At 51.4% G+C, this 22,555-nt stretch overlaps 2 protein-coding genes across 2 annotated transcripts in view; both read right to left on the bottom strand.

Annotated features, from left to right (window-relative positions):
* MUC4 (mucin 4, cell surface associated) overlaps positions 1-22,555 on the bottom strand; it is a 63,810-nt gene that overhangs the window by 7,870 nt on the left and 33,385 nt on the right. The window contains exons 2-17 of the mRNA XM_067738604.1: positions 15,873-16,025; positions 14,406-14,539; positions 13,363-13,527; positions 12,460-12,615; positions 11,214-11,344; positions 9,674-9,762; positions 7,756-7,935; positions 7,447-7,572; positions 6,572-6,691; positions 6,017-6,225; positions 5,183-5,273; positions 4,557-4,724; positions 3,860-3,961; positions 3,228-3,461; positions 1,994-2,131; positions 249-430 (exon numbers count right to left, since the gene is read on the bottom strand). Of these exons, the coding sequence (XP_067594705.1) occupies positions 249-430; positions 1,994-2,131; positions 3,228-3,461; positions 3,860-3,961; positions 4,557-4,724; positions 5,183-5,273; positions 6,017-6,225; positions 6,572-6,691; positions 7,447-7,572; positions 7,756-7,935; positions 9,674-9,762; positions 11,214-11,344; positions 12,460-12,615; positions 13,363-13,527; positions 14,406-14,539; positions 15,873-16,025 (2,378 nt within the window). The remainder of the gene's footprint in view (positions 1-248; positions 431-1,993; positions 2,132-3,227; positions 3,462-3,859; positions 3,962-4,556; positions 4,725-5,182; positions 5,274-6,016; positions 6,226-6,571; positions 6,692-7,446; positions 7,573-7,755; positions 7,936-9,673; positions 9,763-11,213; positions 11,345-12,459; positions 12,616-13,362; positions 13,528-14,405; positions 14,540-15,872; positions 16,026-22,555) is intronic.
* Positions 18,247-21,140, bottom strand: LOC137225471 (mucin-4-like). Its single transcript, XM_067739529.1, has 6 exons — positions 20,789-21,140; positions 20,333-20,710; positions 19,877-20,254; positions 19,421-19,798; positions 18,969-19,342; positions 18,247-18,513 (listed from the first exon to the last, which is right to left on the bottom strand). Exons 1-6 carry the CDS (start codon positions 21,138-21,140, stop codon positions 18,247-18,249), a joined length of 2,127 nt encoding a protein of 708 aa, XP_067595630.1.

The raw sequence follows: 22,555 nt of genomic DNA, 5'->3' as shown, positions 1-22,555 counted from the left end.
GGCTAAATGGGAGCTGGGAGATAAAAATTCAGTTGAGCTATAAGCAGGAAAGAAAGTTCCATTTCTTACACTTGTAAGTTTGTGGCCCGAGATTGTTGTCTGCTCTACTCACCTACCACAGCTCCACCCGCCTCCCATCACACACATTAGCACAGAGGAGCTGAAGGACGACATCCTTTCAGTTCCCACTTCCTTTCCCTCAACTTGGAACTCCCCCCCCCCCACCGCCAACCCTCTTCGCCACTCACCTCCAGGGAGGAATCACCCACCCAGCTGGTCTGGTTGTATAAACACTGGCTCTCTGCCTCGCACGCACAGACCACTGTCCTTGGCTTGAGTACAGACGACAAGTTGTCCTTGGCACTTCTTGCTAGAATCTCCAGAGTAAGTGGTCCCAGCAACTTTGGTGTCCATAGCAATGTCCCATTCTCTGCCCCAGGGAAGACGAGACTGTTGAGAGCTGGAGGCCTCAACTGCTCTGCTCTCCGCCACCCCAAGAGCTGATGTTGGACATCCCCCCCCCCCCCCCCGCCAGAACACCCCTCCGATTTTTTCCGGCATTTCCTTGAGCAAGGCTGGTTTCCTGGAGTAATCCTGACCACGCTCCGAGCTGGAGGTGGCACAGCCCAACTCAGCGATTGTAGGGTGGAACCTCACAGAGGGGGAGGCAGCTGCTTCCCCTGAAGAGACCCCAAAAGGCAACGCCGCCTAGGCCTGCACCAGGATGGGACATCCAGGGGCGATGGAGGACGAAGGCCAGGATCCTCCCAACGGTTCCCCAGGCTACACTGCAGGCCAAACTGACTTCAGCTTCATGGCATCCTCATCCCTCGCCCTGATTTCTCACCCGCTGCTCTCATTGCCTGGACTTTTGACCAGCTACCTTCAGACACCAGACTACAGTGAAACACTGCTACCTATCAATAGACTCTTCTGATCCAACCTGTCTTATGTTTTCAAGAAAATAGGAACGTCTCCTTAAAACAGTAGATTGAGAAGAGCTGATAGGAGGGAATAAATGAGCATAACTTCCAGGCCAACACTCTTCAGGATAGGAGCCCCATGGAGGAGAAAATCTCCTGATACTATTCATTTGGCACCTGAGGGGATGCTATATGGAGCGACAGGGTACAGCCAAAGCAGTCCCTTCTTATGCACAGAGAAAGAAAATGAGTCAGAGAGGCGCTCAGAGCTCAGAATAAGGTCCCTAAGGGCTTTGGTTTTCGCAAAGAACAGTCACCAGCTTAATTAGTGCTGGCAACAGAAGGCAAGCTACATCCTGTGGGCTTTGACTCTTTTTTTTTTTTTTTTGCCGTGCCTCGTGGTTTGTGGGATCTTAGTTCCCAAACCGGGGATTGAGCCCGGGCCCACGGCAGCGAAAGTGCTGGGTCTTAAGGACTGGACTGCCAGGGAATTCCCTGGGCTTTGACTCTTGACCCAGATCATGGTTACAGGCCTGAAACCAGGTCTTCACACCATTACTGGGAGGGAAAGATGGAGCTTTGCTTGGTCCCAGCGCAGAAAAGCAGATAAAGAGAGGCAAAGTGAAGTAAACATGGTTGACAAACATAAAAATAGTGAGAAAGGTACCAAATGAAGTTATTTGCTTTTCTTTAAATCTCGTTCCATATGATATCCTTCTTTTAATAGATATGAAAATGTTTGAAATTAGTATTTGTTAATTGTTATGTTTATTCTAATAATCTGTTGATTGCATAAGGATGATTGCGTATTATAAGACTGAGATGAAATGATCTTTGAATCAGTTGTACATGCCCAGAGGCAGTCTAGCTAGCCAGCCAAATCTCCGTAAGCCCATCACTACTATTCACCAGGGGCACCTATTTGAATTACAGGGATTATTCCCAAGCAATGTTGGTCCTGGATATTCCAATGGAAAAGTGACATGAAATTGCACAGGGTATAATAATGCAAAATTACCCAAAGCTTGACTGTGACCTCATCTGCTACAGCCCCAGCCAAGGATTCTTACCAAAGAGCTTGAAGTCAGTGTAGTTGTTTCTGAGAGTGAATGTGACGTCCTTAGTGCTGCTGGTGTAATTAGCCACCTTGGCCTGTCCCATGTAGGCTTCCATCACATCAGGACCCTCAATAGACGGGGGGTACTGATCTGAGACACAAAGAAGGAATGCGAGATGTGAGGCAAGATACTCTCTTGCCTTCTGGGCCTCCTGTTTCTTCAGTCCTCTCTCTTGTGTGAGGCATTGCCCGGGCTGTGACCTACCTCCAGAAGCAGGAATTATTCTGTGTACCTGCTCTCAGACACATGCAGAGAAGGTTGTGGTTGTACTGCCCACACACCCAAATCTTTCTTCTCTCTTTTATCTTCTCCTCAAACAGGATTCAAGTTCTTTCCTGATCAGAATGCTATTCTGGGCATGGTATGAAGTGAATCAGAGGTCAGCATTGCTCAGACCGTTGTGGAGTTTTACCTTTGGAAGAGGGCTGTAAACCATGAGGGTAACATCTGATGGGCTTTGCATTTGTCAGGAAATGGAGAGGGAGTAAAACCTTTGCACTGGTCTCTGTGTTTTGGAGCCCTGCTATTTCCATACAATCGTTTATTCAGTCAGTCAGTCATAACGAATATTTACTGAGCATCTACTCTATGGCTGGAACTGTTCTAGGTAGTAAGGATGCAGCCATGAACAAATAATAAAAAAGATACCTATGAAAATTAGAAAATATGTTAGATAGTTATAGATACTAAGGAGAAAAAATAAAGCAGGGAAGGCAAACAGGAAGTGGGGGTGAATGTGAAATTTTAGGCAGGCTAGCCAAGAAAGGCACTGCTGAGAAGGTGACATTTGAATAGAGATTGGAAGGAGGTGAGGGACGAGCCTGTGACTCTCTGGGGGAAGGGCATTCCAGGCAAAGAGAAGAGCACGTGCAGTGTCTCGGAGTCGGGTGTGAGCCTGGCATGTGTGAAGAACACAAAGAAGCCAGTGGGGCTGGAGTGGAATGAGTGAGGTGGGAAGTCCTAGGAGAAGAGTTTGGAGAGGCAAGGGGGCCAGACTGGATAGGACTGTGAAGGTTATCGTAAGGACAGGGCTGGGGGATCGTGGGACGGTTTGAGCAGAGGAATAACATGAGCAAAAGAGTCTGTTAAGTTTTAAAACTGTGTAGCTTAAAGGAGTGTCATGGAAGGGGGTCACCTCGTCTGCCCCCAACTCTGCACATGCCTCCCTGGGCCTCACACCACTTACTCAGGGTGGTGTTCATCAGCTGGTATCTTCTAGAGAGCATCTCAGTGGACAGTCCAAGGCTTTTGTTTCCTGTGGCCAGGGCATCGTAGATGCAGTGGGTATCTCCATTACACTGGGAGGTCAAATTCTCATTCAAAGATTTGTTTCCCGACAGTTGTGAAAAGAAGACAGGGGTGAAGTTGGACGGCAAAGGGTCGTCCCTCTTGCCAAAAAGGCTTGTTCCGTTGATTTCCCCTAAAACACACAAGGTGCGATGGTGGTGGCACCAGGGTGGGACTCCAGCTATATTTCTGCTGTGTCCACCCCTTACCCTTACTTTATATGGTTTGGGTGGGGGAGGGGTATGTGGAAGGACAGAGCGACTTCCAGGTTCTGAGTCTGGAAGTCCCCGCTCTCGTGAGTGAGGGCCACCCAGCTTCCTTGTCCTCTCTTCCAGGTAGAGAGACGCAGGTGGGACGGAAGTGGAGGGGACAAATCTGAGGTGGCACCAGCATCCTCAGGTCTCTTCCTTCCTACTCCCCTCTCATAGAGGACAGAGGTCTGGTCCCCACAGGCCTGAGGGAGACAGTGCGGCAGCTTCCTTCATCCTGGCCCTACCCCATCTGCCTGGGGACCCTGAGGCTCAGACTCACAGGCCATTCCATAGTGAAAAAGCATCTCCTCGGAGCTCCCTGGGGGAAGGGTGGAGCCATTGGGCATCCTGAAGTCGTCATCTGGGTTGCCGTTCCAGAAGCCTGAGGGACAGAGCAGGGGTCAGCCACCCTGGGACTGTGGCCCTCCCTTCCCTGGGGAGCATCCAACAGGTCACATGGAGATGTGGGGAGTAGGGGGCCTGCGAAGCCTCTTTCAGTGGCATCTGTTGTCGGTTCAGTCCTCCAGGAGGCCAGGAGAGGACTATAGCCTCAGAGCCTGCCCCTCTGCTTCAGGGAAGAAGGAAGTGAAGGAGGAAGTGGGGAAAGAAGGGAGGGAATGTGGGGGATGGGGGAGGGTGGGAAGGTGTGAAGCCAGAGGGAGGGAGGGAGGCAGGGAGGGGAAGGGTGGCTGCTGGCCCCATGCTCCCCAGAGCCCATCCTCGATGCCCCCTGCCCCCCCCCCCCACCGCTGCCCTGGACCCAGAGCTTCAGGAGGACGGGAAGTGAGCCTCAGAGGCAGCTGAAGAGCTACCTCCCTCCTCCTTCCCTGCTGCTCTGTACCCTCAGGCTCTGTTCCAAGGAGGCTGAGAAAGGAAACTCCACCTGTGATGTCCACAGGCCCACTGGAGGTGGAGCTGCTTACGGGCTGGGGGGTCTGAGCTCCCACGGCAGAGGCAGGCTCCTGCCTGTTCCTTACCCATGAGGCCCTCTGTGTGGTTCTTATACTCCTCCGGGAGGCTGCAGGACGCGTGGAGGATGTTGGACATAGCGATCACTGAGATGGTCACTGCCCCATCAAAGTTGGCTGATACCGTGGAGCCATTGCGGGTCATTACAACTCCAGAGGTGTTGAACATCTCCTGGCCTGGAATGTTGGGAGACAAATGAGGAAAAAGCCAGCGTTGGAGCCCTGGAGGCCCAAGACTTGGCAGTAGTGAGGTTTCAAGATGCAGCGAGGAGACTAAGAGCAGCTGGGAGATGCCCTGCAGGGTCCTACTCCAGTGGCCCCAAACCACAATCACAGGACACCTTCACGGCCCACCCCACACCCTTCTCCCTGGGGACTGAGGACGGGCTGTCGTAGAGAGGCTGTCATGGCCTCAGGGGAAGGAGAGAAGTGAGGAGGGAAAGTTTAAGGCCCAGCTCTGGTGAAGGAACTGCTCAGGCACAGCTGCTGGAGGGACAGCAGGGGTGGTGACCACGCTGCTCTTCCCCGACGCCACTGCCTCTCCGCCCCAGCTCCCTTCTCCCTGGTGCTGGGCACCCTGCTGATCCTGACCCAGGGCAGCAGGAGAGGGCAGCTGACGGCTGTCCCCAGCCTACCTTTTGCACCTTCACGGTTAGTGTCAAATGTTACAGTCTGGTTGTTGAGCCGAACGTGGATTGTGTCACTGGGCGCAAGGAGCCATTGAACCTGGAAGGGAATTGGCAGAGGCCTAAGACCGACCTGCAGGTGGGCCCAGAAACTGAGGAAGGAGGCTGCGCAGAGCTCAGAGCCTGGGGCTTGGATGAAGGTGAAGGTGATGGGGAGTGTGACCATGAGGTGATGCTAGCTACCATGTGTGAGGCGCTTGGCATGGGCCAGGCTCTGAGCGAGGCACGTTTCATAGATTAGCTTTTAAATCTCACTGCGGCCCTGTGAGGTAGGTAATATTATCATCCCCATTTTACTCTAAGGAAAAAGAGGCACTGGAAGTTAAGTTGTTCCTTCAGTCTCACAGCCAGGACCCTAATCCCGTGTCTCCCGGGTTGACTCTTTTTTAAATTATTTATTTATTTTTATTGAAGTATAGTTGATTTACAATATCATGTTAGTTTCAGGTGTACAGCACAGCAATTCAGACATATATGTATATGAAGAATATATATATATATAATTCTTCAGATTCTCTTCTCTTATAGGTTATTACAAAATATTCGGTATAGTTCCCTGGGCTATATAGTAGGTCCTTGTTGGTGATTTATTTTATATACAGTAGTGTGTATGTGTGTTAATCCCAAACTCCTAATCTGAACCACTGCACTGGCAGGATGCGTCCTCCCTCCCTCCTGCTCCCTTCCCTTCTTCCTTCTCTTTCTCCTCCGGGGCCTCAGTCTCCACCTGAAAGTCCCTGGGCTAAAGGCTCCCTGCGAGGGGAGGACCCCGGCCCTACTCACTGTGATGGGGTCCAGGCTGCTGGAGCTGTATTCAGCGGCGAAGGCAATGAAGTTGGTGGCCTGGGCCGAGCCGGTCTGGGCAGTGCGGCCCTGCAGCAGGAAGGAGGAGTTTCTATCCTGGGTCCGGACCAGCAGGAAGTCTCCCAGCCCATTGAAGGTGTAATTGGCACCATCCAACGTGGTGATGTGGGGGTCCCCAAACATCCAGGCTGGAACAAATGAGGTACTAGGTTGGCAGGGCAGACCAGGGAAAGACCTGGGAGGCTTCAGCCTGGAGAGGTGCTCATGGAGCATTTAACCCTCCCCGAAAGCCCTCTTGTGCTTGTGTGCCCACTCATGTCCTCTCATTACCTCCCCACCTACCACACCTCTCCCTCCGCAGGGCCGTGTGTGAAGTCCCTCCTCTGCCACACTCCGCACACACCTCCACCTTCCCTTGTGGTCACAGCGCTGCCCCAGGAAGCTTCTGCCGCCCTGGTCCAGACCCCGAGAGGCTACCCCTCCCCAGATCTTCCACTTCAGCCCTGCCCCAGGGCTGGGCTCCGGCAGCCTCACCTGGCCTCGGGGGCTGGTACCCAGCGCAGCTGACGCGGGGCCTCCTGAGCTGGTACAGGGCGCAGAAGGAGGGCTTATCGTTGAAACGGCAACACCAATTCTGCGGCTCCAGTTCTTGGTCTGTGGGGAAGAGCAGCGGGTTGGGGGAGATGAGGGACCTGCAGGACCCAGCTGGGAGGTTTGGGCAGGATGATGTGGGCGGCAAGGGCATGGTTGGCAAATCAGGCCCACATGAGTTCAGATCCCACCCTGCTTAATGACCTTAGGCCATTGACCAGTTACTATGTCCCTTGTGGGCTTGTCAGAGCCACGTGGAGCAAAGCCTCTGGTGGGCAGGCACAGGGTCCTTCCTTTCTTGGAGTGGGGGGCGCTGAGTCCCACCGCTTTCCAAGCGCTGGGAGTGGGAGGCTGTGGCTGGTCGTCTGGGGACTAAGGAGGCTGCTGAGATTGCAGGGAGGAGGTGGGGAGCACATGCTTACCCTGGGCCCCCAACCCTGTCCTCTCTAGCTCCTTTGGAAGGTCTCTGCGGGAAACGACCCCATGTCTTCCCCCAGACAGCCTGCTAATCTGGGTCAGACCAGGCCCCTCCCCTTCCCTAGAAAGATGTCCCTACTCTGGGCTGGGTTATGGGCCAAGTGGAGATGGGGCAAGAGGAACTCAGTCAGAAATCCCTAGGATGCCAGCTGGAAGGGATGTCGGAAACTTCCTAATCTTACAAGATCAGGAAATTGAGGGGAAGCAGCTGGGAGGAAATGGGGAAAAGAGGCTTCATTCTGTGGGTCCCACTGCTGACGTGGAACCCAAGCTGGTCTCTGACAGTGAAGAACAGAAAGCTCCAGAAAAGGCGGGGTTGAGTTTTCCGTGGACACACTTACCAAACTGCCAAGGACTCTGCACTCTCCAGCCTTGGAGAAGCTCTCCCCAGGGTCCGTAGCTGCAGCACACGCCCCCTCTCCAGGAGGAGAAGCTGCACAGCTGCCTGCTGCCAAGGCCCGACCAGGCTGCAACAAGCCCAGACACACTCAGGCCCAGGATGCCCGTGGTGGTGGCGGCAGTGGGGTCGGGGTGCTTCCAGGGAGGAACTGAGGGTGCCCCGGAAGGGAAAGGTCAGGCATGGCCAGAGGGAGGGGGTGGGCTTGTGGGGGACACTGGGGGTGCCTCGAGAGGTAGGAAGGAGGCGTCACCTATGTTGATGGGCTGGAATCTCAAGTCCCATAGTCCCTGCCTCCAGGAACACGGGCAGGAGATCTGGTTCCAGCCCCAGCTGGGCCACTGAGACTCTCTCTTCAACCACTGCAGGCACTGGAGACGGTAGTTGCGCTTTTCTTCCTTGTGTAGCTTGTAGATTTGCAGCCCTCGGAAGCCTGGGGGAGCAGAGGAAGAAGGGGTTATCCCAGGGCCTGGGGCCACAAGCTCTGATTTAGCTTTAGGGACAAGCAAAACTCATAAATGCACCCTCTGTATGTCACTCCCCCAACTCTGGACAGCTCTTCCAGGGATGAACCCAACTGAGGCTGGCAGGGATTCCTCCCCAAAGGCCCCTTTGATGTGACGGTCAAAATCCCAAAGCTTGGATCTTAGGGTGAAACCCTGGGACAAGTGCTGGGCAGGGAGAGCTCACCTATACCCAACTCAGAGCCAAACCCTGGCCCTGAGCTTCACTCCACCCCATTCTCTACCCTCATGTCTGCTACTCTAAGCTCCAATACCTGCCAATCCCCCCAAACCAGTTTCTCCTCATGCACCCTATATCTCAGTGAGTGATGCCACCAGCCACCAGCTACATGCTCAGACACTTGCACAGACATGCCAGTGGCCAAAGCAGCCAGGATGGAGGCTGAGGCTCAGAGGTCAGCTGGGGAGCCACAGGGAGGGTGGCACATGAAGCAGACGCTTGCTCCGACAATACGAGGCTGAGGAAGCTTCCTCTGTGCCCAGATGCCATCCTTGGACACGAGAAGTAACTGGGAGAAGAAATCCTGAAGGGGGTTTGAACTTCAAATAGACCTTTAATTAACTGTAAGTTACTTACCACCCACCCCAGCTGCATGAGAGAGAAATGGGGCTCCAGAGTACAAAAAAATGCAATAGGACGTAATGTATTAGGTTTTGATCCTGTTCCCACACAAAAGAAGAAATTATCAAGATGACTACAGCTTGATAAGGTTTTGAAAAGGATAATCATAGTTTATGATTAGCTTCGTGTATCTTCTCCACAATGGCCTGGTATCGAGGGAAACACACCAGATACTCTCCCCCAAAACACACACACACGCTATCACATTGCGCCCCCTACATCACAAGCAGATGCATCTGGATAGAAGGGACTTAATCTGACAGGATAGCTTTCTCCACAAGATGGCACTCATGATTTGACTCAGCTTCTGTTTACCAGAATTTCTTGCCACAGAACAAATAGAACTGGATTTATGCTTCACAGTTTACGTGGCTAATTTCTAATGCTAAAATATCTTTTGTTCTATCACATTTTGGAAACTGTAATTTCTTTCCCTTTGGGGCCACCAGACAGTACAAGTCATGGAGGAGGCCCATGGGACCTAAAGTACTGGCCTTCTTACCAAAGAGCTCTCTGAGACCAACATAGTTGGTCTTTATTTTTTTTCATACTTGTGGCTCTCAGCACTGTGTCCAGCACACAGCAGGTACTCAATAAATGATGACTGAATGGATGTTAGATCCCCTGGAACTCCTTTTTGGTAGATCCATTAAGGGATCTCATCTGGGTTCTCTCTCCAGCTCTAGGACAGGACACTTGGAGAATTCTCCTAACTGCTCATTCATGTCCCCACCTCCTGCTGTACCCCGTCCTCACTTTCAGGATCTGGGCCCCCTCTCATTGCCCTCCTGGGTTTGGCTCGTTCCAGGGAGAAGACTCTGTACTGCATGAGGGTGCAGGAGGTACGCTGCTCCCTGGGCAGTGCCAAGTCTGGATTCCACCTGTGGGAGGTCAGATTGTGCTGGAAACACCCTTTGGGATGGTGGAGATACAAGGGAGCTGCCCCTCTAGGACTGTCATGGCACACGGAGTGCGAGACAGAAGAGGACTTGAATCCCTCCAGTGTGATAAGGTGGCCCTTTTACCTGAGTTGGAATCCAGGAATTGGTCTGGACGATACTTCTTCCACACTGGCTGGAATGTCAACGGGCTATTTTTGAAATACCCATCTCCACTGCAGGCAAAGGAAAGAATCTCTGGCCTCTGTCACACACAGAGTCTTTCCCCTCAGTCAGCAAGTTACTCATTCATCTGGCCGGTCAGTCAGCCCACTCGGTCCAGCCGGTCATTAGTTATCAGCTGGTCAGTCAGCTATTCAGTCAGAATCACTGACTCCCAGCGCTAAGCAGGGGAGGGAAGGAGGTGGATGGGGCAGGGGTAGGAGGCCCTAATTTATTCCACATCAGATGGAGAACTGCAGGAAACTGGTCCTGAGACAGGGGTGTGAAAGAAACAGCTCAGGCCTCCTTCCTGTTAGTTTCCCTTCAACTAGGGGTTGGAGAGGGGGCGCTGTAGGGGACGGCTGGTTGTGAGGGTTAAGAGCAGTCTCTGAGTTAGGAGGACCTGGGCAATGGGTGCTCCGCCCCTCCCCACACACCCCGGGGTGGTGTTTAAGCGCCGCTGCAGGAAGGAGGAAACCCTGGAGCGGAACCCTCAGCCTCTCTGGGTGCACGCCTCAGAGCAGCGACTCCGGATCCTTTCTCCCCTTTGACACAGGACAGATGAGGCACCTGGGCATGACACCTTCCATGGGTGCACTCAGAATGGTGTGAAATTCCTAGCTAGGTTGGATAATTCCGCTACTTTCTCCTCCAGGGCACATCAAAAAGCAAGTGAAAGCAATGTAATTATAGGGGCGATCCTGAACACACTCTCGGAGAAAAACCCTTGCAGCAATTACCAGTAACAAATTACATGTGACCTTCACAACTGATTGCACACACACCATGGCTCGGAGCTGTTGTGTCAGAGAACGAGCCATCTCCACACTTGGGAACCCACGCCCGCATCCACGCGCCATCCACCTCTCTGCTCTCCATCTTTGCCACTGACCCCACACAAGCTGTTGGTGCCCCTGGGCGAGAGGTTAATTCTCAGCCCATCAGAAGTCAGGAAGGCAGATTTCAACATTATATTTTGGATTCAACTTCCTGCTTTGCCACTTCCCAGCTCTGTGACTTTGGGCAATGACTTGTCTATTTGTACCTCAGTTTCCTTACCTGCAGAATGGGTAGTAAATGGTATCTCCTTCATGAGGTTGTTGTGATAGTCAAATGAAATAATGCCTATTAAGTACTTGGTGTAATAAATGTTGGCTGTTATTGTGATGATATTTGAGAAGTCGAGAGAGGTCAGCTAATGTCAGTGGAAATCCTAGAAGTGAAAGCTCTGGGAATTATTATCACTGTGCACGGGGATTGGGATAGGAAAGAGAATGGCAGGGTGAATAGGAATCTTTTAATCTGAAACAGCAAGAAATGGGAACTGGAGTCTGTGTGAGTCAGAAGCATTGGCAAGGAGGAATCCTGCCTTGTCCTGGGGGGGATGGAGTGTGTGTGCAGCGCAAGCCCTGCTCTGCAGGGCTCCAATTATCTGCTAAGGGCTGACAGCCCCTCCCTGTCCTACCTGGAGAAGCCCATCAGGACAGGGTTGCCTGGGCGCTGGGTCACATCCCACTGCATACCGCCGCTTTGGTAGAGAAACATGGCGTAGGACCTGCTCCCGTCTGTGGAAAGGATGGCCTGGTAGGTGTTGGTCTGGGGGTTGGTAGGAGACAGACATAGGGATGCCTGTGAGAGATCTGGGATGTCCCACCACCCATCCCACCCCCCACCCCCACCACATCCACGTCACCTTTTCCTGGCCTACCCAGAGCAAAGGCATGGGCTTAAAATATAAACAAGTTTGGAATTACGCACAGATTTCACCCTAACTGTCAAAGCACCTGCCGTGGTGGATTCGCCTTCTTTGTGACTTCTTCCCAGGGAGGGAAGGTAAAGGACTCTGGGTTAGAATCCAGTTAGAAGAGGGTCTGTATGAGAAAGCTTCAGCAACCTGAGAGGTTAGCCAAGACACTCGAGAGCTGGGAGAGGCCTGAGGAACTTCCTCTGGGATACTTAAGGATATTGTCCCAATGTCCCCTCACCCTAAATAGTGTGGAGGACCACGCAGGTGAGACTGGAGGTTCTCTGAAGGTAGGTGTCAAGCACTGGGCTTGTACAAAGGAGGTAAGCAATGAACTTGTTGAGCCAAGGAAGAAATGAGTGACTTTTTAGACCAGACACAAGGAATAACTTTGTGACTGTCCGAGCGGTGAGGCCCCAGAGAGAAGATTAAGAAGAGCCTGTGCTGTGACCCCTTCCACTGGATGCATTTCGGTTGAGAGCCAGAGTGCAGAGTCAGAAAAACCTCAGTTCCAGGCCTGGCTTTGTCATTTCCTAGCTGGGTGACCATGAGCAAGTTGTTTAACCTCTCTAGCCATCATCTCCCTCATCTCTAATATGTGAATAATAATATTAGGTTGAGCCATATAAAATTGCCAATAGGCAGCCACTTTTGACTAACAGAAATTTCATGTCCCATGTTTCAACTCCTAATACCCAGTGCTCTGGGCTGGTGTGATGTCATGTAAGCAAAGCCCTGAGGCACACCTGGCACGTGGTAAGTGCTCAGGAAACAGGGTGGGTGGGGGGGGCGTTGGAGGTGGAGGGATGGGGGATGGGGAGGCGGGGAGGTGGGCCCGGAGGGGAGTGCTATAATCAGCCATCTGTCCTTGAGTCAGAGAGGAGTTTAGAAGAGTGGGCCCTGCCTAGGATTCTAGGATGTCTGACTTCCAGATGGTTCACAGGAAAGTGCCCATTGGTCCACTCACCCCGATGGTCCCCCAGGCAGGATAGGCGGGGACGTGGACCCACGTGACCTTTAGCGTCCACCTGGCTTTGTAGTTCCAGGTGTTTGTTAACCTTTTAATCCAAGACTCCACCTCCCTCACTAGCAGGTTGTATTCATCATAGAGAGTCTCGTATTCCTAGAAAAGAAGGCGGATACGGACAAGGAAATGAGGGTCCCAGCTCAATACTCCTGAGGGACCCCCACTTTCTGCTCACTTTAGCCCACCTGTGTCTCCCATCCTTCCCCCTCCCAGGCCTACATTTTCACAGTTAGTGCCTGTGACCTTAAGATAGATCTAAATTCGGGCCACAGGGACACCTGGGGTGTATGGAGTGGAGAGTCGAGGCCCAGAAACCCAAGTCTTCTGGACTTGAACTTGTGCATCTCTTAGCGTAAGCTGGCTCTGACTGTGCAACCACCTGCGCCCGTCTGTACCTCCCTATGCCCGGCTGAAGGCTCCTTGAAGACAGGCATGCATTTCTTCACCTTTGGACCTTCTACAGTGCCTTGTCCGTGGCAGGGGCACGATCCACATTGGCCTACGGTAGCTTTCATTGTGCTGGTACCTCCCACTGATTGGAGTCATAAACCCCACCCAGGAGCACACGCAGGGTTCCTGCTTGATTCAGCCTCGTTAGGATGGACCCCTACAACCTCATTCTAAAATCAAACCTTGGATCGCTGCACCGCATCTCTGTCACCTGCAGTCTTCCTGTGGTTGTGTCCTAGTCTGCTTCCTTCCCGCCCTCATATTTAAGCTTCAGTCCCTGCCCACACTGAGCCCGGGCTCTGACAGCTGGAGCACTTTCAAGGTCCTCCACACAGCCCTTTGTCTCTCCTTGGCCGCTGCAGGACTCTGAGTGCTGAGCTCTGAAAGGCCCACCTGGTAAAATATGGTTCCCCGGCTGCTGGAGAAATCAGCATCGTCCCAGAATGGAGCCACCAGGGCCACAGGATCCCAGACTGTAAAGCCTCTAAGGGGAGGGTTGGGGTAGGAGAAAATCTGGTACTCTGACTCCGGAAAAATGATTTGGCCATTATCTGTGAACTGAGCACAAAGGTTCTTCTGGTTAGCATTCAGGGAGGGAACATCCCAGCCTTGGGTCAGCTCCTGGGATGCATGAGGGTAGAACTTCAGAGATTTCAACAACCTCTGGAAGGTCTCATCCATCTCCCTGCCTGCCGGGAGAGGCACTGTACATAGTTCTCCCACAAATACTCTTCATCCTTAGGCCATTCCTCACGTCCTAAGTCCTTCCTAAGGTGGTAGGTTTTGTCCTGCTTCAGTGGCAGACCCATCTACAGACCAGCCCATCATCATAGAGCAGACGTCTCTGGGTAAATCCCCTTAGCCCCACCCCTGAAGCTTGTGCTATATCCGTTAGAGCTAAAAGAATTGATACCCTCACCCCATCGCTGTGTCACACTTTCACAGTGTGTCCTGACTCAGCCCCCTCACTGAGGGCCACGACTGCCATTCAGCTCTCCTCCGGGAGACATGAAGTATCAATACTTGGACCAGGGAACCAGGAAATAATTATAGAAAATGTGAACAGCATCAAAGAGTCAATTTTCCCAAGCAGAGCATCCTACTCAATAAAAGGGCCCGTGAAAACAGTGGAGAGCTTACTGGGCCCCGGCACCTCTCTACTGAGGTGACAACCCTTCTGTCCACCTGGGTAGGGAGGCCTTGCCTAGCTCCCTGTCTTCTTCAGCTGGTGCCCTATCATTAAAGATGGTGCATGCAAACTGAGCTAGCGGCAGGGACACAGTAGGTGCCTGACCAACGTTGCTTCCATTCTCCTGCTCGGTCATGGTCATGGTTGGTCATGGTCACAGGGATGTCTCTGAGGCTTAGAGGGAGAAGCAAGGCCTGCGGAATGCAGGTCATGGGTCCTGCCCTTTGGGCTGCAGTCGGGGACTCACATAGAGGGAATCTCGGAGAGAGGAGCCGAGGGGGAAGCCAATCTGGGGTTTGAAGAGTGGCGAGGTGAAGTCCACAGTCCTCTTGACAAACTCCTGGTCTCCAGCACACAGACCATAGGGGAAGAGGGAAACGCCTGGGCCGGTACAAAGAGGAGCAGGAAGTTCTCATGGGCCCTGATGTCATCAGGGCGGGTAGGGGCCCCCAAGAGTGTCCCCAAGCTGCTCCTCCGCCCTTGCCCCCCGTTCCCCTAAGTGGGAGCCATCAAGGACTCCTCTCTCCACTTGCATTCAACCCATCTCCTCATTTTACCCCTGAAATGGTACGCTCAGCCTTCCCCAGTTTGAAGAAAAACAGGTTCTGCTGTCAGAATACCAACAGATTATTCTGTACCCGTTATGGTACTCAAAATTCTTTTAAGGGTGAAAAGACAAAATTCCTCCAATGTAGTGAAGATGAGTGATTGAAAGATCATTTCACAGAATGAGACTTGTTCCCTAAGATGGTATTTCTCTAGGTAAACTTAAAATCCCCGTAGAATTTGTCATCAGATCCCCCATGGAGGTCCTTGGGCTCCAATTTGAGAAACCTTGTCCTAAACGTTTCTCCAATGGGCCTCCTCCTTTCCATATTGGCAGCCCTCACCTGGTGCTGCTTGGAATACTGCAGCAGTCTCTACACTGCTCTCCTGGCCTCCTGCAAATTCATCCCCCACCCCAGCCGCCATGGCACTGTTTATAAATGTAAACCACGCCACGTCCTCCCTGGTGCCTGTTACCTACAAGATTCCCTCACATGACAGCTTTGCTTCTCAGCACCCTTCCCCTCACTTCTGGTAACCCCAAATGCTTTACGGATCTCCTCCCCATGCAACACTAGGACTGCTTTTCCTGTCCATGCCTTTATTCCAGCTGTTCAGGCCCTCCTGCCTGCCTGGGGCACTTCCACTACCCCAGCTCCTATTCACTCTTTCCAGGAAGCCTCCTCTTCACCTTGACCCCACCGCCCACCCCTGACATTCCCTCGGGCCTTCCAGTGTGTGCAGCTAATATCCTGGGCTTATTCCTCTAATGGCACCTACTGAGGCAGCAGCTCTGTCTCTTGCTAGACAGCACCTTGTATCTCTAGCTCCTAGCCCAGCACCACGTGCAAAGCCAACCCTCAGCACCCAACTCTGATGCTCTTGCCTTGCCCCTGTAAGGCCCTTCTGATTCAAAACAACAGTCTATGAGCAAGCAGGCTGAAACTAAGCACTCAGTTACCCACCCCTATCAAGGGGGTAGGAGAGCGGCTGGACTTCCAATGGCCCAGGTGGGGCAGTGGGGAGATCCACAGAACTGGTTCCCCCAGCGACCCATGGGGGATCTCACTGGTAGATCCAATCCAGCTGCCACAGCTACAACCTCCACATCTAACTCCATTCTCTCCCTCCCAGGGTGGAGAGGCCCCAGCTTTATGGAATCACTTGCCTTTCTCGGGCTTGATAGGGACTGGGACAGCTGTTGAACAGGTGCCTCTGGAAGTGCCAGCAGTGGGAGTGGTAAGGGACTGGGAGGTTGTTGAGGGTAGTGATGTTGCTGTGCTTCTCCCACTGTCTGTCTTCTGTGAGGTTACGATTGTTCCTGGGCAGGCAGGGAAAGAAGACTGGAGTGGGCTTTACAGAGAAAATAGCAGAGTTAAAGAGAGTCAGAGACTTTAGGAGCTGGGAGAGACAGCTAGAAACCTGTCTGTCTTCTGGTCACACCCAAATCACTCCCTGCAGAAAAGCAGTTATCTCCTGGGGTAGAAGGGATGATGAGCCTGTCACCCACCATACCCGCCACTGACTTCATCTTCTCGTGGACCTGAACTCCAGCCTGGCAGTGCTAACTCACCTTCCTCTCTCAAGCACTCCTTGAAGCTGAACTGAGTCAATTGGGCCACTGTAAGAGGCCAAGACCCCGGAGTCCCCACGTACCTGATGTCTCAGTCTTCACGGCAGAACTTAAGGATGCTGTGGATGGTGGAGAAGTGCTGGTAACAGACAGATGAGTGGGGTGACCTGTGAATAGGGTGGTGGAGCTCCAGGTGACTGCAGGGCCAGGGGCTGATTGAGAGAATGAAGAATTACTTGTTGAAGTATAGAAACTCGATATGGTCTGAGCTGTGCCCACATTACCAGAAGAAGTAGAGTCAGAGACAGAATAGTCTGTGGATGGCTGTAGAGTAAGCAATGGACTCTTAGAATACTTACATGCTGAAGAAGTATCAGGAGTGGTATTGATGGAAAGGTAGCTTGTCGGTGGAAATGGTGAAGTCGGTGTGGATCCAGCTACACTGTTTTGATTACTTGTAGAAACCATATCTGTTGGCTTTGTAATAGGATGCATAGTAGAGGCTACTGTCTGAACAGGTGCAAGATGCTCAGAGGTGGGTGTGCTTGACTCGCCCACTGAGGAAGTAGGGACTTGCGTGGTATTTGTCAAGGAGTTATTGTCAGAACCTACAGGGGAAATGACCCCAGCCATCGTATTTTCATGGGTGAATGAGCCTGGGGTTGTTGTCAGAACTTCTCCACTTGTGGACAACATTGTGGAAGGAGAACGAGAGGCTACATCACTCAGGGTGTCTGTTGAAGCTGGTGAATTGATCATCTCTGATGTTGTAGGAGATGTGTTGCTTACACTAAATGGAGAGAAATTTCTGTCTGTTGAGGTCCGTGCTGTCAGTATTTCTGACGTTGTTGCAGGTGTGTGGCTCACACTAGCTGGATATGAAGTGGTTGTTTCACCTGAAGAGGATGTCTCCTGGGGCGTGCCTTCTGTAAGAGTGGGTCCACGTGGGGATGATGAGAGGGTTGATGTGATCACATCTGTGATGGTAGTTGTTTGAGCTTCTCTGGTGGTTTCTATGCTCTGAGTATGGTGGTCCTGAGAAGATGCTGACGTTTCCTCAGTAGAAGTGGTGGAAGAGGGTAAGGTTGGTTGGTCCTCTAGTCCAGGTTTAACTGAGACTGTTGAGGCTACTGGAGTGATATTTCTCGTTACAGTTGGTGACATGTCCATTGTGTTTTCTACAGTGGTGTCTGTTGAAGCTGGTGATGTCATCATCTCTGATGTTGTAGGAGACGTGTTGCTTCCAGTAGATGGGGAGAAATTTCTGTCTGTTGAGGGTGGTGTTGTCAACATTTCTGATGTTGTTGCAGGTGTGCGGCTCACCGTGGCTGGGGAAGAAGAGATTGTTTCACCTGAAGAGGATGTCTCCTGGGGCGTGCCTTCTGTAAGAGTGGATCCCCGTGGGGATGATGAGGGAGTGGATGTGGTCACATCTGTGATGGTGGTGGTTTGAGTTTCTCTGGTGGTTTCCATGCTCTGAGCCTGGTGGTCCTGAGAAGATGCTGATGTTTCCTCAGTAGAAGTGGTGGAAGAGGGTAAGGTTGATTGTTGCTCTAGTCCAGCTGTCACTGAGGCTGTTGAGACCACTGGAGTGATATGACTCGTTACAGTTGGCCTTGTGTCCCTTGTGTTTATTACAGTGGTGTCTGTTGAAGCTGGTGATGTCATCATCTTTGATGTCATTCGAGATGTGTTGTCTCCAGTAGATGGAGAGAAATTTCTGTTTGTTGAGGTTGGTGTTGTCAATATTTCTGATGCTGTTGCAGGTGTGCGGCTCACACTAGCTGGATATGAAGTGGTTGTTTCACCTGAAGAGGATGTCTCCTGGGGCGTGCCTTCTGTAAGAGTGGATCCCCGTGGGGATGATGAGGGAGTGGATGTGGTCACATCTGTGATGGTGGTGGTTTGAGTTTCTCTGGTGGTTTCCATGCTCTGAGCCTGGTGGTCCTGAGAAGATGCTGATGTTTCCTCAGTAGAAGTGGTGGAAGAGGGTAAGGTTGATTGTTGCTCTAGTCCAGCTGTCACTGAGGCTGTTGAGACCACTGGAGTGATATGACTCGTTACAGTTGGCCTTGTGTCCCTTGTGTTTATTACAGTGGTGTCTGTTGAAGCTGGTGATGTCATCATCTTTGATGTCATTCGAGATGTGTTGTCTCCAGTAGATGGAGAGAAATTTCTGTTTGTTGAGGTTGGTGTTGTCAATATTTCTGATGCTGTTGCAGGTGTGCGGCTCACACTAGCTGGATATGAAGTGGTTGTTTCACCTGAAGAGGATGTCTCCTGGGGCGTGCCTTCTGTAAGAGTGGATCCCCGTGGGGATGATGAGGGAGTGGATGTGGTCACATCTGTGATGGTGGTGGTTTGAGTTTCTCTGGTGGTTTCCATGCTCTGAGCCTGGTGGTCCTGAGAAGATGCTGATGTTTCCTCAGTAGAAGTGGTGGAAGAGGGTAAGGTTGATTGTTGCTCTAGTCCAGCTGTCACTGAGGCTGTTGAGACCACTGGAATGATATGACTCGTTACAGTTGGCCTTGTGTCCCTTGTGTTTATTACAGTGGTGTCTGTTGAAGCTGGTGATGTCATCATCTTTGATGTCATTCGAGATGTGTTGTCTCCAGTAGATGGAGAGAAATTTCTGTTTGTTGAGGTTGGTGTTGTCAATATTTCTGATGTTGTTGCAGGTGTGCGGCTCACACTAGCTGGATATGAAGTGGTTGTTTCACCTGAAGAGGATGTCTCCTGGGGCGTGCCTTCTGTAAGAGTGGATCCCCGTGGGGATGATGAGGGAGTGGATGTGGTCACATCTGTGATGGTGGTGGTTTGAGTTTCTCTGGTGGTTTCCATGCTCTGAGCCTGGTGGTCCTGAGAAGATGCTGATGTTTCCTCAGTAGAAGTGGTGGAAGAGGGTAAGGTTGATTGTTGCTCTAGTCCAGCTGTCACTGAGGCTGTTGAGACCACTGGAGTGATATGACTCGTTACAGTTGGCCTTGTGTCCCTTGTGTTTATTACAGTGGTGTCTGTTGAAGCTGGTGATGTCATCATCTTTGATGTCATTCGAGATGTGTTGTCTCCAGTAGATGGAGAGAAATTTCTGTTTGTTGAGGTTGGTGTTGTCAATATTTCTGATGCTGTTGCAGGTGTGCGGCTCACACTAGCTGGATATGAAGTGGTTGTTTCACCTGAAGAGGATGTCTCCTGGGGCGTGCCTTCTGTAAGAGTGGATCCCCGTGGGGATGATGAGGGAGTGGATGTGGTCACATCTGTGATGGTGGTGGTTTGAGTTTCTCTGGTGGTTTCCATGCTCTGAGCCTGGTGGTCCTGAGAAGATGCTGATGTTTCCTCAGTAGAAGTGGTGGAAGAGGGTAAGGTTGATTGTTGCTCTAGTCCAGCTGTCACTGAGGCTGTTGAGACCACTGGAGTGATATGACTCGTTACAGTTGGCCTTGTGTCCCTTGTGTTTATTACAGTGGTGTCTGTTGAAGCTGGTGATGTCATCATCTTTGATGTCATTCGAGATGTGTTGTCTCCAGTAGATGGAGAGAAATTTCTGTTTGTTGAGGTTGGTGTTGTCAATATTTCTGATGCTGTTGCAGGTGTGCGGCTCACACTAGCTGGATATGAAGTGGTTGTTTCACCTGAAGAGGATGTCTCCTGGGGCGTGCCTTCTGTAAGAGTGGATCCCCGTGGGGATGATGAGGGAGTGGATGTGGTCACATCTGTGATGGTGGTGGTTTGAGTTTCTCTGGTGGTTTCCATGCTCTGAGCCTGGTGGTCCTGAGAAGATGCTGATGTTTCCTCAGTAGAAGTGGTGGAAGAGGGTAAGGTTGATTGTTGCTCTAGTCCAGCTGTCACTGAGGCTGTTGAGACCACTGGAATGATATGACTCGTTACAGTTGGCCTTGTGTCCCTTGTGTTTATTACAGTGGTGTCTGTTGAAGCTGGTGATGTCATCATCTTTGATGTCATTCGAGATGTGTTGTCTCCAGTAGATGGAGAGAAATTTCTGTTTGTTGAGGTTGGTGTTGTCAATATTTCTGATGTTGTTGCAGGTGTGCGGCTCACACTAGCTGGATATGAAGTGGTTGTTTCACCTGAAGAGGATGTCTCCTGGGGCGTGCCTTCTGTAAGAGTGGATCCCCGTGGGGATGATGAGGGAGTGGATGTGGTCACATCTGTGATGGTGGTGGTTTGAGTTTCTCTGGTGGTTTCCATGCTCTGAGCCTGGTGGTCCTGAGAAGATGCTGATGTTTCCTCAGTAGAAGTGGTGGAAGAGGGTAAGGTTGATTGTTGCTCTAGTCCAGCTGTCACTGAGGCTGTTGAGACCACTGGAGTGATATGACTCGTTACAGTTGGCCTTGTGTCCCTTGTGTTTATTACAGTGGTGTCTGTTGAAGCTGGTGATGTCATCATCTTTGATGTCATTCGAGATGTGTTGTCTCCAGTAGATGGAGAGAAATTTCTGTTTGTTGAGGTTGGTGTTGTCAATATTTCTGATGCTGTTGCAGGTGTGCGGCTCACACTAGCTGGATATGAAGTGGTTGTTTCACCTGAAGAGGATGTCTCCTGGGGCGTGCCTTCTGTAAGAGTGGATCCCCGTGGGGATGATGAGGGAGTGGATGTGGTCACATCTGTGATGGTGGTGGTTTGAGTTTCTCTGGTGGTTTCCATGCTCTGAGCCTGGTGGTCCTGAGAAGATGCTGATGTTTCCTCAGTAGAAGTGGTGGAAGAGGGTAAGGTTGATTGTTGCTCTAGTCCAGCTGTCACTGAGGCTGTTGAGACCACTGGAGTGATATGACTCGTTACAGTTGGCCTTGTGTCCCTTGTGTTTATTACAGTGGTGTCTGTTGAAGCTGGTGATGTCATCATCTTTGATGTCATTCGAGATGTGTTGTCTCCAGTAGATGGAGAGAAATTTCTGTTTGTTGAGGTTGGTGTTGTCAATATTTCTGATGCTGTTGCAGGTGTGCGGCTCACACTAGCTGGATATGAAGTGGTTGTTTCACCTGAAGAGGATGTCTCCTGGGGCGTGCCTTCTGTAAGAGTGGATCCCCGTGGGGATGATGAGGGAGTGGATGTGGTCACATCTGTGATGGTGGTGGTTTGAGTTTCTCTGGTGGTTTCCATGCTCTGAGCCTGGTGGTCCTGAGAAGATGCTGATGTTTCCTCAGTAGAAGTGGTGGAAGAGGGTAAGGTTGATTGTTGCTCTAGTCCAGCTGTCACTGAGGCTGTTGAGACCACTGGAGTGATATGACTCGTTACAGTTGGCCTTGTGTCCCTTGTGTTTATTACAGTGGTGTCTGTTGAAGCTGGTGATGTCATCATCTTTGATGTCATTCGAGATGTGTTGTCTCCAGTAGATGGAGAGAAATTTCTGTTTGTTGAGGTTGGTGTTGTCAATATTTCTGATGCTGTTGCAGGTGTGCGGCTCACACTAGCTGGATATGAAGTGGTTGTTTCACCTGAAGAGGATGTCTCCTGGGGCGTGCCTTCTGTAAGAGTGGATCCCCGTGGGGATGATGAGGGAGTGGATGTGGTCACATCTGTGATGGTGGTGGTTTGAGTTTCTCTGGTGGTTTCCATGCTCTGAGCCTGGTGGTCCTGAGAAGATGCTGATGTTTCCTCAGTAGAAGTGGTGGAAGAGGGTAAGGTTGATTGTTGCTCTAGTCCAGCTGTCACTGAGGCTGTTGAGACCACTGGAATGATATGACTCGTTACAGTTGGCCTTGTGTCCCTTGTGTTTATTACAGTGGTGTCTGTTGAAGCTGGTGATGTCATCATCTTTGATGTCATTCGAGATGTGTTGTCTCCAGTAGATGGAGAGAAATTTCTGTTTGTTGAGGTTGGTGTTGTCAATATTTCTGATGTTGTTGCAGGTGTGCGGCTCACACTAGCTGGATATGAAGTGGTTGTTTCACCTGAAGAGGATGTCTCCTGGGGCGTGCCTTCTGTAAGAGTGGATCCCCGTGGGGATGATGAGGGAGTGGATGTGGTCACATCTGTGATGGTGGTGGTTTGAGTTTCTCTGGTGGTTTCCATGCTCTGAGCCTGGTGGTCCTGAGAAGATGCTGATGTTTCCTCAGTAGAAGTGGTGGAAGAGGGTAAGGTTGATTGTTGCTCTAGTCCAGCTGTCACTGAGGCTGTTGAGACCACTGGAGTGATATGACTCGTTACAGTTGGCCTTGTGTCCCTTGTGTTTATTACAGTGGTGTCTGTTGAAGCTGGTGATGTCATCATCTTTGATGTCATTCGAGATGTGTTGTCTCCAGTAGATGGAGAGAAAT

Source organism: Pseudorca crassidens, chromosome 5 (assembly GCF_039906515.1).
Source record: "Pseudorca crassidens isolate mPseCra1 chromosome 5, mPseCra1.hap1, whole genome shotgun sequence".
Classification (NCBI taxonomy): domain Eukaryota; kingdom Metazoa; phylum Chordata; class Mammalia; order Artiodactyla; family Delphinidae; genus Pseudorca; species Pseudorca crassidens.
Note: the sequence above shows the minus strand (reverse complement) of the source record. Positions and strands in the feature narration are given on the sequence as shown.

Coding starts and splice junctions, on each gene's coding strand:
- LOC137225471 (XM_067739529.1), bottom strand. CDS start 21,140: ATGATGACATCACCAGCTTCAACAGACACCACTGTAATAAACACAAGG. Junction 20,711..20,788: donor TTCATATCCAGCTAGTGTGA/GCCGCACACCTG, acceptor CATCTACTGGAG/ACAACACATCTCGAATGACA. Junction 20,255..20,332: donor TTCATATCCAGCTAGTGTGA/GCCGCACACCTG, acceptor CATCTACTGGAG/ACAACACATCTCGAATGACA.